The 14,782-nt window shown below is 38.7% G+C and overlaps 1 protein-coding gene across 6 annotated transcripts in view; it reads right to left on the reverse strand.

Annotated features, from left to right (window-relative positions):
- Positions 1-14,782, reverse strand: part of LOC140185721 (pantothenate kinase 1) — a 102,327-nt gene that overhangs the window by 6,112 nt on the left and 81,433 nt on the right. For 5 of the 6 annotated variants that reach the window (XM_072239289.1, XM_072239291.1, XM_072239293.1 and 2 more), the window contains 3 exons: positions 11,861-12,037; positions 7,860-7,983; positions 440-565 (listed from right to left, as the gene is read on the reverse strand). In XM_072239289.1, coding sequence (XP_072095390.1) covers positions 440-565; positions 7,860-7,983; positions 11,861-12,037 — 427 coding nt within the window. The remainder of the gene's footprint in view (positions 1-439; positions 566-7,859; positions 7,984-11,860; positions 12,038-14,782) is intronic. The other variant, XM_072239290.1, reaches the window with a different exon arrangement.

A 14,782-nucleotide genomic window follows, 5' to 3' on the forward strand; every position in this document is an offset into this window, starting at 1 on the left:
CAATGGGAAAAACAATAAGCATTTAAACAATAATACTCTGACTAAAGCCGCCAGTTCATTACTACATTTGGCAAATGACTATTTGTACAACTCCTATCCTCTCCTTACAAATTTACTCCAGGTGAAGTGAATTAGATTCTGATTTAACATGTGCACATCAAAACACAGTGAAATGCCTTGTTTGCATTAACAACCAACACAGCCAGAGATACATTAGGGGGCAGCTCACAAGAATCAGCATACATTCTGGTGCCAACATAGCACGCTCACAATGCTCGGCAAGAATACAAAATGAAACAACGCCTGCTCCTCCCTCCCATGAGTGACGCGGTTCCCAAGAGCTTAACTAACTTGACCAACTTGGATGAAATCATGTGTGAAATTGAGATGCCTTGTTTCTAATTTATTGAAACATCAACTGTTATAAAACAGCACTCACCTCATGTTCCAAGAACAAGGCTTTCAGTTGCCCATTCGACCAATAATCCATTGCATAGGCAAGTAATTTCATGGAGACCATATTAATTCTCAAGAAATTTCCCACAAATACCACTCTGTCGATATTCTATAAAAAGGTCAGATTGAGACTATTAAGACGCAAGTAAGATCATTTTGATCAATTTCAGAACACCCGTGTCAAATAAGTGCATTGTACTTTGTTACATTGAACTAATTAAGTAAGACAATTTTTTTACTGCATTGTTGATATGTACATAGTTGGTTTTGAACTAAGGGAAGAGCATAACCACTGGCTCCTGTGCCTTTAGGAATGGATTCTGTGGTAGGTGGGGTCAGTAAAGCCAATGTCAGTTTGTTTCTAAATCTTACTAAAAGATCCTGAATACTGCAGAGGACAGACTACTCAGAAGCCAAAGTCAAAGTAAAATTTATTATCAAAGTATGTACATCTTGGCATATACTGTTGATTCCAGTTATTTGAAACACATCGGGACCAGTGCATTTTGACCCAATTAGGCGGCTGCCCACTTAGCTGAAGTTCCATGGAAACAGTTAAAAAGGTATTAAAAAGACAAACTACTATTTAACTGAGTAATAAATTATGTACATAAATGAAAAACAGAAGAAATTAGAACACTATCAATCCTGCTACAGAACTATTAAACTGTGTATTACAAACCCCATTTCCAGAAAAGTTGGGATATTTTCCAAAATGCAATAAAAACAAAAATCTGTGATATGTTAATTCACGTGAACCTTTATTTAACTGACAAAAGTACAAAGAAAAGATTTTCAATAGTTTTACTGACCAACTTAATTGTATTTTGTAAATATACACGAATTTAGAATTTGATGGCTGCAACACACTCGACAAAAGTTGGGACAGAGTTAAAATAAGATTGAAAAGTGCACAGAAAAGTCATGCCACTGTGACAATTATAGCCACCTGGGCTTGGGAGTACTTCGGAAAACCATTGTCACTCAACACAATCCGTCGCTGCATCCAGAAATGCAACTTGAAACTGTATTACGCAAGGAGGAAGCCATACATCAACTCAATGCAGAAACGCCGGCGAGTTCCCTGGGCCCGAGCTCATCTCAGATGGATTGAAAGACTGTGGAACCGTGTGCTGTGGTCAGATGAGTCCACATTTCAGCTAGTTTTCGGAAAAAACAGGTGTTGAGTTCTCCATGCCAAAGATGAAAACAACCATCCAGATTGTTATCAGCGAAAGGTGCAAAAGCCAGCATCTGTGATGGTATGGGGGTGCATCAGTGCCAACGGCATGGGTGAGTTGCATATATGTGAAGGTACCATTGACTCTGAGGCATATATGAGGATTTTAGAGAGACATATGTTGCCATCAAGGCGACGTCTCTTTCCGGGACGTCCATGCTTATTTCAGCAAGACAATGCCAGACCACATTCCACACGGGCTACAACAGCGTGGCTTTGTAGACACAGAGTGCGTGTGCTTGACTGGCCTGCTGCCAGTCCAGATCTATCTCCTAGTGAAAATGTATGGTGCATCATGAAGAGGAGAACCAGTCAATGGAGACTACGGACTTTTGAGCAGCCGAAGTCTTATATCAAGCAAGAATGGACAAAATTTCCAATTGCAAATCTACTACAATTAGTATCCTCAGTTCCAAAATGATTAAGAAGTGTTATTAAAAGAAAAGGTGATGTAACACAATGGTAAACATGCCTCTGTCCCAACTTTTGTTGAGTGTGTTGCAGCCATCAAATTCTAAATTTGTGTATGTTTACAAAATACAATTAAGTTGGTCAGTAAAACTATTGAAAATCTTTTCTTTGTACTTTTGTCAGTTAAATAAAGGTTCACGTGAATTAACATATCACAGATTTTTGTTTTTATTGCATTTTGGAAAATATTCCAACTTTTCTGGAAATGGGGTTTGTAGTTCCTAATAGCTATTGATGGAGGAATTCCTCCATCAATATGCTGCTGTGTTCTGTCCATTGACTGTAAATGAACAAAATTAGCGCCGACACCTAGTGCAGCTAATGGGCTGCCTTCACGTAATGCTTTCAATGATTGCATCCTCCAAATCTTCATTTTCATTGTAACATTCAAGATGACTGAATTCTTCATAATTCCTAAATTGCTGAATTAGTGAGAAATCATTTTATTTTCACTCCTGGCTGTTTTTAAGCACTTCCCAGCATGAAAGCTTGAAAATGCAGTGGGAAAAATGGTTCTGAATTATCTTACTGCTTATTTCTCACCAACTATCAGTGACAAAAATCACTGCTTTTGAAACACAAATGCTCGCAACTGACGTTATTTAAAAACTCTTCGCTCTAAGCATGGTGTAGCTTCTAACAGCCGTGAAATGCGTGTGACTGATACTGGTTAGAAACTGTTTGGCAACAGTCTCCTGTCCCAATTAAGTGGCAAAGCATCCCAAATAAACAAAGGGAATCCACACTCTTTTATTGATTAGTTTTTGTTCTTCAAGAGATGCCCCAAATAACTGGTTGCCGATTAACCTAATTGATCAGAATCCACTGTCACACCTTGTAATTCATTTTCTTGCAGGCATGTATAGAAAAATGAAGAAATACTACAGAATTTATGAAAATCTATATATAAACAAAGGTTGATTGTCTTTGTTCTCTAACAACTTATACTAAGTTATAACTTACAGTATATGTTGCTCTAACAGCTTGTACCTTGGCAAAGACTCAGATGAGAAGTATGGCCACCCAATCCTCTCTATGCCTGGGCCAAGTCTCTATTTGTAAGACAGCAAGGGAGTAACAAAATTATTTAACTTGCTTCAAATAGTTAATTTTCTGGAAATACTTTTCAGGTCTATTAAGTTTCCAGAAGGGGGAGGGGCTCATCTCCTTATCTGTAACACACGTTTGCTTGCCCATGGTGTCACACTGCAGCCAATCTCTCACTCATCTGGTTTATACAGGATCCACTATTCTGGACTGCACCCCCTGCAGGGACTTCAACATGAAAACAATGTCTCTGTGTTAAAGCTCTTAGTCAACTATTTTATTTACTCTAGAATTAAAATAATTCAGAAGCTGCCAATAAATAAAAAATGTACAGACCAAGAAAGATAACACAAACACTATTCATGGAGCATGAATCTGAGGCTCGTTTTGAAGTGGAACCAAACTAACTACTCTGTAAGCACAGACAAGGTCTAAATGTCACAAAACTTTTGAAGCACATATTGTGGCGAGCATTCAGTCCACAATGACAGACAAGAAGAGCTTGTTTATTTTACTGCTGTTTTTATTGCGACAAGCACAATAACAGTCAGAGAGCCATTGCTCGGTGGGAACCAACTCAGTCAAATGGAGATGGGGAGGTGATTATTACATACCCTGGTTACAGTCAGAGTGACCCACAAACACATAAGTGAACTGTATAACCCAAAGCTAAAATGTAACAATAAATCAACTTGAACATCTCTCCATAATTCCATGAACAAGATACAGATATTTCAAAACAAGAATAATAAGCAGCATTGGTCATTAGGTACACTGGGGTGAACGGTCAACCACCCCCCAGCAGTGCCACAATATGCGTGTCGTATCTTTCATACTCATTCACAAATATTTTCAATAGGAATAATGTTTCCAAAAAAAATTAAGCGGTGAAGCAAATTGTTTTCTAAATTTATTTGTTTCATTTCCATTAAATGCATTGGACTGTTTAATAAGACTAAGTACCATTTTCTATAATGAAAATACTATCATGTTTACTCACACAAGGCAAGCCTACACAGGAGTAAAACAGGAATAATTTCATCACCGAGTCCAAGATGCGGGCCCCTATACTTTGATAGCCCTGTACAATGCTGCTTGATCTCCATTCTACAAGGCAACACTGTAAAGAAGCTCAAAGCACAGAGAATATGTGAGGATGGATCAATTTTCTATGAACGTCCATGCAGGATAATTTTGCTTTTTTGTAAACAAGCTAATACAAACACCAATAATTACATTCCAAAAGGTCATGTCTTGTTGCGTAGATAATTCTTCTCCACTGATTTCATAAATCAGACATTTTCAAACTTGTTAGTGCACGGCCCACAGGCAAATATTGATTCACTACCAGGAAGCATACACTCCAAACGCTCTCTTGTTACTGAAAAAAAGCAGGAACTTCATTTCAGTACATCTCCCCTTTCATGAAAGCCAGTTTATTAGCAAAATGAGATGGGAGCAAAGTGAGATGGGAATTTGAGCACCCCCTAGACTTCAGTCCCCAGCACCCAAGTCAGCAATGGGTCAGTCAGGAAAGGCTAGTGGTATTCTAAAGTGTTCCTAATTCTCTGGGCCCAAACAAAAGATAGTTAATTTTCAAAATCCTGTACCATTTTTCATCCACAAATCACTTCCTAACATGTGCACCCTGACAGGAAAATTTTCAGTGCTCAACAACTTCAACTCTAACTTCATTGGAATGTCACTCTTTAAAGGAGGATTCATCCTTCTCCCCCCGCCCACCCCCATCTCCCATGGGCATGTCACAGCTCTTTTGAAACAAGCATTTTTATATTCAGATGAGTCAGAAAGGCACTGGGATTGCCATGGGTGAGTTAAGAGCCTTAATTAGTCTCCCTATTATCTCTCCTTCCTTTTGCTCAGTTCAAACCTAATTTACAGGTACAAACGTTAATCAGAAGGAGCATGAGACAGAAAAATTCAGGAATTATTCTTCAGCTGTAAGGGCCTGGGACAGAACTAATTAAACATGATTAGTTTTGGATGTCGTTACTTGGCAGATGATAAAAGGCAGCAGAATAACACAAAGGGTGGCGCAGTCGTGTAGTGGTTAGCGCAGCGCCAGCAGTGAGATCGGGGTTCGATTCCCATCACTGCCTGTAAGGTGTTTGCATGTTCTCCCTGTGACCATGTGGGCTTCCTCCAGGTGCTCTGGTTTCCTCCCACAGTCCAAAAATGTACAGTTAGGGTTAGAGTGGTGCATGGACATGCTACGTTGCCACCAGAAGCATGGCGACACTTGCTCACTGATATGATTTGACGCAAGTTACAAATTTCAGTTGTGTTTCGACGTACAAGTGACAAATAAAGCGAAGCTTCTTTCTTTAGAGGACAAGTTGCATAAGCACCCTTCGCACTCCAGCTTAGGAATGAACTAATTTAATCTTTTTTATCAACTTAGTTCAAAGTAGACAAAATCCATGGGGAAGTTCAAAACAAGAGACCAGAATCCTAAAATTAAAACAACTCCATTCGGGATCGATGTAGGGAGGCACAATTTTCATACTAAGGGTTGTAGAAACCTTGATTGCTCAACTGAAATTTATGGATAAGGCTATAAGGGAAGGCGGGTAAATGGAGCCAAGGAACAAATCAAGTACCAACTAACCAAACGACAGAAGCACAAGGATTCAAATGACCCAGTTTATCTCCTTTGTCCCTGTCATGGAGAGCACAAGAAAAAAAAAACAGTAATCCAGAACTATTTGTCCAATTACTGGCAGAAATCAAAACCCTTGAAGACCTAGAGAATCCCCAGATGGACCTAAGTTACAAATCGAAGCAGAGATCGGGCTGAGATGCTTACAAAGTAAAATGACAACACTTTAAAATAGATCCCAAGGTGGATCTCAGGAAGGTAAAATACACCATTAAGGGCTCTCACCATCTGAACGATGCCTTCTTTTTGTTGCTGCTATCAGTCGGAGGTACAGGAGCCTGAGGACACACACAAGGTTCAACAACAACTTCTTCCCCACTGAGATCAAGTTCTCAAAACTAGAATACTCTTTAAAGTACCTCAGATTACACTCCTTTCCTCTCCCTCTCAACTTCATCTAATGTCATTATGTTTATTTTGTTTCTACTGTACAGATTGTATAATTTGTTAATATAGGTTTATGTGAATTGATGTTTGTATTTTACTGTGCTGCCAGTGCAAAAAAGCCAATCTTTATGGCATTTATACCTTGAGGATGTAGGCCTAGGTCCATAAATATGAACAGAACTTGAGCACACAATTATAAGTTCAACCCAGCTAATAAGAAGAATCTGCAGAGGAGATTTACCAGGATGCTGCCTGGACCAGAGGGAATGGCTTATGAAGATACGTTGAGTGAGCTAGGACTTTTCCCTTTGGAACAAGGGAGAATGACAGTTGACTTGATTAGGTTCAACGTTTGGCGCAACATGGTAGACTGAAGGGCCTGTACTATTCCATGTTCAATTGTCCATCCTTCCTTGCAGCCTGTACATTCTTTTTTTCCCAACTGCACAAAGCTACATTACACACTGTAAAGCACAAAATCCTAAGAAATGTATCTCAACAAAACAGCAATCAGCAATAGTGTTTCAGGTTGTATGTGGTTATTGAAATCTGAATTATCAAAGGGTTTCTGAGATTTATACCTACTTCAGGGTAAAAATGTCTGTTCATTCTGTGGTATGAAGCTTTTGGCCATGAAATATATTCCATCTTCCCCACAGAGTAGAGCCATATTCCATTTTATATGCCTTTACAATGTTGCCACCTACTGGTGTAGCAGAATATGACAGAGAATGCAGAAGTCTTGACATTGATGGATTTAAAACAGATCATCAGATGCTGCCCCATTATCTATTTGTACAAGCACATTTGATCATTCTGTGCTGCACTAGTTACTGGTTCCAAGAGTATAATGAACATCTTAAGCGTAAAATATAAACTGACTTTGTGTCAATAATAAAATGAAAATGGCCACTTATTTCTTGCATCTGAACCTCTAATTTGACTCAAGTTTGCTGATTACATCAACATTCCTCTGTGCAGAAAACTGACTTTAGACCCGCAATTCTAACCTGGTTCACCTCGAGCAGTTAGCGCTCGTGAAGTCAGCATAACTCAGCACAGGTTTGGTTCAGATGTGACACCTCTTGGAGCTTGGCATGGGGTTGAAGGCTGGGATAATCAGGAGAGCTGGTTCCTTTGCTACACACACTGACTTGGAATCCTTGATGACTTCTAGCTCCTCAGATTTCCTGGCAGGTTCAAAACCTATTTAATAGGACTCAGGAATCCTTGTGTCTGATTACAATAGTTAAATGTTTCAGGTGTGCTTCAAATCTTGTCATTTTACAAAATTCCAATTTGGAATCAGTTTGCGCTACATCACTTGAATTAGGCAATGACAGAATAAATCAATGAAGTTAACACAGCAACTACAAATTTCAACAGCAACATAATAAGGTACTTAAAGCCGTTTGAAAACCACGATCTACATACAGACCTTTAAGCTTTCCTCCTCTGACGTTTTGTTTTGAAACTGGTACTTGCTGACGCACTAAAGTGAGGAAAGAGACCGCCATCTACAGCTGACAAGAATAATATAACCAAGTAATCTGATAATGTCTAAAAGCAAACACTTACCTCATTCAGTGCACACATTCGAGCTATCGATCCAATATTGTTTGTTATAGTGACCAGTGTTGCTCTAGCCAAATCTTCCTTAGTAATGGAATCTCGCTTCTCTTTACTCATCATGTGACCAAAGCTGCACAAATTTAAAGTTATGAGAATATATATTGGAATTATTATCAATTGCTGTATCAAAATTGATTCTCAACCTTTGCTTTAATTATTGCTTGCATCATTTATTTTAAGACTTAACATTAAGCTATATTCTTACTCATGTCTTACATCTTAGAATTATTTCCAGGTCATCAGATTGCTAGCATAAAGTACAGCTCAATGCTAATAGTAATTAAATCATTCATAAATCAATAATGACAATGAGGTAGTAAGTTATCTTCAGCAGATTAAAACACTTCAGAAAATCTGAACCATTTTTTTAATGATTCACCGCTAGAATTAGTTTACCAAACTGAACTGTTTTTCCCCATCTATAGAGACAGGAACAGAAGCCCTTTTCAACTTCTGCATGCAACTACTTTATTCTCAATCCACCTTCCTGATCACCTTATCAATGGATCCATCACTTATGCATGTATCATTTTTTTTTAATCTTATTGTAACTTAATGTACACTTGAAGGCTCCCTAATCAGGTTCATTCTTAACTCACTTTTACTGAAAAAAGCCTTCTCCACCGCCCCCCCCCCCGCAATCTCAGGTTATGTTCTAGTGAATCTACATTGTATCATTGCTACTAGCTTTGCATCCTTCTCATAATGAAGTGCTTAAAAACACATACAGGAACAAAGATGAAAATAAGCTATTATAGTCCTCTGCAAATTCGTGTACTGTCTTTTTTGGTCTCCTTGGTCTCTATCTTAAATCTTACCTGCCCTTGAGCAAGGCACTTAACCACACATTGCTCTAGTGTCTGTGCGAGGAGTGGCGCCTCACACAGACTTCCAATCTGTGTCTTGTAAGGCAGGAAAATGCCCGACGCAGGCCTCTCATGGTCTGAGTCGACGTTCCCTTGTAATGGTGTACTTCTTTGCTCAATTTCTCAAAGATGTTTTACTTTTTAATTATTTGTCTCCTAGTCTACTAACTGTTTTCCTTTCATATTCTTAATTACTAAATTCTATTTCATTTCCTGCAAAAATTAATTTCATTTGAAGATCTTGATATTGTTCGCTTCACTGAAAAGTCCAGGTCCTTTGTTCTAGTAAACAACAGCAGCACCCAAAATAGCTGTAATACAGAACTACAGAGGTGCGGTATCCCAGCGAATCTGTAGATGTGAACGTCCCACTATTCAGGACAAGTGTGTAAAAAGGGCACGAAGAATCATTGGGGATCCAGTCACCCCAACCACAAACTGTTTCAGCTGCTACCATCCAGGAAACAGTACCACAGCATAAAAACCAGGCTCTGGAACAGCTTCTTTCACCAGGCCATCAGACTGCTTAATTCATGCTGATGCAACGGTATTTTTATGTTATATTGACTATCCTGTTGTACATAATATTTATTACAAATTACTATAAGTCGCACATTTAGACGGAGAAGTAACATAAAGATTTTTTCTCCTCATGTATATGGAAGATGTAAGTAATGAAGTCAATTCAATTCACTTCAATATATTACAACTGTGACTATACTTCAAAAGTACATCCCAGTAACTAAGGGCTTAGAGACACTGTCACTACACAGAATGCAGTGGTTCAGAGTAGTGATCCACCATTTACTTCTTGTGAGCAACAAATGACAAAGAAGCACACTGTATGCATTTAAATAAAATTGCAATCATGAATATAGCTCAACTATTTTTCTAGTCTCGCTTCCTTAATTCCTAACCCTCTCCTTTTGCTTCATAACCCCTTCACCCCATACGCACAACCGTATTAGCCAACTTCTGCTGGCACAGAAATCGGTCCCCGGTCTCTTGCAATAACCTCTCAACACAGCAGAGACTGACTGTTGTTCTCTGCTTTAGACATTCTTTTCCACAGCAATTTCAAATTTATTGCCATGGTCATACACACTTGGAGTATAATATGAAAATTTCCTTTTTGTATAAACTTAAATTAACATAAATTAGACAGGACTTGCATGACAAAATTAACAAAAATAGACAGTGTAAAATGAGAGAAATATCATTCAAGGAAAAAATAGGTTTTTTTTAGGTTATTTCAAGAAATCAGAATTTCTGCAGCAGAGCACAATGTGCAGATGTTACCACACTATGTGATTAGCATTTGCTACAGAGGAGAAACATCTCCCACAAAATTTCTATTGCAAGTCTCTTGTGTACTACCATAATAAAAAGGACTTTTGTTTAAATCCATGTAAACATTTTCTTTGTCTACCTGGCTATTCATTCGAAGAATTCCATCAAGTAGGTAAAGCAATTAGGTCAAGTGGTTTTATATGGAATGATGGCCAGCATGGACATTGTGAGCCAATGGCCAGTTTCGGTCCTGTATGTCACTCTATAGCTCATTGACATTGGGCACAATTAACTTATGGCAGTTAAACTCACTTCAGAAAGTAACATTCAATATCACACCTATCAATGAACAGTTAACACTCTTTAAGTGCCTCTCTATCACCTTAGTCCAAAAACACAATCTGATCTGTGGAATCTCATTCCTACAACAAACACGTTATGAAGAGATCTGAATTAATTTTCCTACTTGTCTTGGTACAATCTCTCCACTTTTGTTGTATTTCAGCAGTCCCCAACCACCAAAGCACCAAAACTACCGGGCCGCGAGGAAACGATATGAGTCAGCTGCACCTTTTCCTCATTCCCTGTCACGCACTGTTGAACTTGAACATAGGGTTGCCAACAGTCCCATATTTGCCGGGACATCCCGTATATTGGGCTAAATTGGTTTGTCCCATACGGGACCGCCCTTGTCCCGTATTTCCCCGCTAAGGTAGAGCGTTCCTATGAAACCTTTCATGCCGAAATGGCGTGAAGTGAAGAAGCAATTACCATTAATTTATATGGGAAAAATTTTTGAGCGTTCCCAGACCCAAAAAATAACCTACCAAATCATACCAAATAACACATAAAACCTAAAATATCTCTAACATATACAAACGTTTGTAGTAAAAGCAGGAATGATATAAATACACAGCCTATATAAAGTAGAAATAATGTATGTACAGTATAGTACAAGATTAAGCCAAAACCGATATGTAGAAAAAAAAATCGGCTACGCGCATGCGCACACAGGTGTCCGCGCAAGGCTTCATGGTCATGGCAGTTTTTTTGGGGGTAAACACAAGTGTCCCAGAATTTGACTGCTACTTTTGTCCCTTATTTGGGAGTGAGAAGGTTGGCAACCCTAACTGTAAAAGACATGTTGAGGTGAGCTTAACCCTATTTGAACATCCCCCCCCCCTCCCCCCCAGGTCAGCCGGTTCGCAAGAATATTATCAATATTAAAGCGGTCCGCGGTGCAATAAAGGTTGGGGACCCATGTTGTATTTGATCTGATTCCAATTAATCTCAAGCTCATCAAAATTACTATTTTGCCCCTTGCATATGAAGTAGGTAGCCGTTAATCACCAAGCACTAGATAGCTACGTTCCTCATTCTCAAGTTGGGAGCTCTAGCTACTTACATGGCAAAAAAGGAAAAGAACGACTAACACTACAGTAAACTCTGGGCCAGCACCCAGTCTGTTCAGTGAAAGCCAGAAATGTCCCAAAGAGGTTTAATTCTGTCAAAGCCCAGCAGATCTAACATTATTTCTAACGGCGTAAGGATAGTGCGCAGGAGTTATTGAACACTGCGATTTCCACTTCTTGCAGCAAGACCAATGCGTGGCTCGAGAGATTTTCCTTCCAACACTTTCTTCAAGGTGCTGACAGGAGCAGCACCTGGTGGCTAAACACATTTTGAGTTTCAGGATATAAAGGCAATCCAACAGACTATGCTTTATCCCAATTCCCTACAGTACCCACTGTGCAATCCCATAACTGGCTAGGCCAATCAGTAAGGACTTACCTGGACGCTACTGCACATCCAAGTAGACCAAATCGTTCATAATCCCCTCCATAGATATCTTTAACTAATTTATCCACATTGGTACTGTCTCCTTTTGCTGCCATCTCCAAAGCTTCTTCAAAGGTCTCACATCCAGTAAGCAGACAACAGAGGCCAAGGAAAGTTCCACCACCGAGACTGTGGACATGAATAAACAAATATTTATTGTGACATGAATGCAGGTAAAAGGTACTTAGAATGATTCATTTACTATTGGATTCCCTCTGCTGAGTATATTCAAAAAATCGCTTGCACTCTTAAGCTTTGTGACCCTGGTCACAATAAAAGGTCACTGAGTGAAACAAGCAATATTCATTAGACCTGACATTGCAATAAATGACAAAGCATTGCTTCAATAAACTTTATTACAAATTAATTAGATTTCCAAATGTAGGAAGTACATTCCGGTTACATAACATATAGTGCATATGTTAGATTCCAATACATCTCAGATAGCTCACAGGTTTCCACTTCCCACTTCATCCAGTAGCTTCATTAACAAATAAAATAGTTTTACACTCAACTAAATATAAATATTTACAAGAATATTCAGATGTCAGTAACCAGTCTAAATGATAACTGTTTATTTTATCTCCTTTTTGTCCTGAAGGCTTTGTTTCACTGGTTGCAGTTCAAAGCATTTACCTAACTAGATGTTATCAACTTGACAGGCTTGACAGTAAACAAGGTGGGGTAGGAAAGCAGAAGACGGCAGGTTACAGCCCATCAAAATCTTGCATTGTCATCATGTTCTCGAGAAGAGTTGCAGGTCAGAGATCAGCAGAAGTGACCTGGACTACTTTCTTCGCTGACAAAGGGGTTCCACTCAACTATAAAAGGATTGGGCAAATACAAAGCTTTAGTTTAGAATTCTTGGGAGACACAAAAGATTGCGGATGCCAGAAATCTGGAGCAGCAACGGAGCTGGAGGAACTCCAGCAAGTCAGGCAGCCAGGAAATGATCGGTCGACATTTTGGATTGAGACCCTTCATCAGGACCAGGAAGAGGGGAGACAGTCAATATAAAAAGATTGGGGGGGGGAGGGAGGGAAGTGGGCGAAACAATGCTGGCAGGTTTTAGTCTGATCCAGATGAGATTGAAAATTCTTGTCATCCTGTTTCTGGCCTCAAAGCTGCAGCACAGCCTAATTATATTTCTTGTGAAAACACTTGTTAATTCTGACACATTTCCCATGTTGAGTGCTATTCGAGCTTCTTTCCAGATACACTGCACAAATTCTAGAATGAGACTGCAGTGCAGTAAAATGGAATGACTGCAATGTCAGAGATGTTATCTTTTGGATGGGAAAGTCAGCCAAAACCCTATCAATCTTTTGCAGGTGGATTTAGCAATCTCATAATTTCAAAGAACAGCAAGAAACCTTCCTTCCACCGCCCCCCAACTACTCAGTTATTATTTCTAAAACAGTCATAATTCATTCATACCTTGCATTTCATAAAATTGTTGCTGAATTTTGTACATTACAACTGTGATTATCCTTCAAAATACTTCCCAGTAGTAAAGTGGTTCAAAGTAATGATTAAACATTACCTCCTCATGGCAACTACAACTGTACAATACATGTCTAAGTGGTCTATTTTGTGCAAATGAATAAAATTGTAATTCTTAAGCAATGGACAATTTTGCCATGTAGCATGTAAATAAAAATTGAGAACTAAATTCTGCATTAGCAGATTCTAAGAACAGATGAAAGAAAAGAAAAACATTGTTTCAAATTCTACTTTCTTCAGCATTCCATCTGAATTCAAAACTATTCAGAATAAAATTACAGTTTCCTACTACCACTATCAAAAGGAACTTAATCTAAAAGTGTGACTATTGAGTCCACAGAAATGTGAGTCAAGTAATAACTGAAACTTCAATGGTCAATGTTGTTGTTTGGCAGGGTTGAAGTTTGTAACCCATTGAAGATGGAGCAGTGGATGAATGACATACTAGGTGACACAATTCCACACATTATGTCACCCCAATGAAAATTCTCAAAAATAGGTGCACTCAATTTCATTGAGAAATCTAACCAAATTTCTCCTCAAATTCTTCAAACAAGTTCAAAGCAATTAAAGCCATATAACAATTCATATGTGTATTATTTTTTCCAAGTTTTTCAATACAAATAGTTTTAAAATGATTGAAATCAATGCTTCTGTTCAACTTGAGCACAAAATGTCAAATGCATTAGCTCCTTTTTTGTTGAGGCCCGTAACCACTGTTCCCTCCAAGGTGTGTGCACGCACCCATCATTTGCTACTAGTGCACAAAGGAACTTAAACTATGCACAAAAGGTTGTCACTCGCTACCTCATTAGCATGTTAAGTATATTTCATGATCATACACAATCACATTTCCTTTTCTGGTTTCTGATGTGGACAGTGCTGTCAATGTGGAGTTTGCGATGATTTGTCTGCAGATTTTTAGAACTGGCATATTTATACTGTTTTTACTGCTGAAATTATTCAGTGTGCACATGTTGCCGTCACTGGGCAAAAAAATTGCACCACACAAGATTTTTGTATGTCATTACAAATTAGACAGAACATTGTGTGTAACACAAATTAACCGTCAACTACATGTCTGATTCATTCTGTGCATCATCCGGGATGTATAACTGGCCTTTGGTAGTCAATCTCTGCTCATGTGGTGTGATGTATCCAGTCAAAACACCCATTAGTTATATACTGAGGAGACCATTCCCTGTGGCTGACATTATATTCAAAGTGGCATTGTCTCAGGATAGTGAACCTTTTAGAAAGATTGTAAATCTTTGAATTTCCCTACCCAAATGCTTATGGACACAGTCACTAAATGTATTTATGATTGAAAAGATGAAGCTGTAAATCCCCAGAATCATCGGAGATCAGCGA

This window comes from Mobula birostris, chromosome 21 (assembly GCF_030028105.1).
Source record: "Mobula birostris isolate sMobBir1 chromosome 21, sMobBir1.hap1, whole genome shotgun sequence".
In the NCBI taxonomy this organism is placed as follows: domain Eukaryota; kingdom Metazoa; phylum Chordata; class Chondrichthyes; order Myliobatiformes; family Myliobatidae; genus Mobula; species Mobula birostris.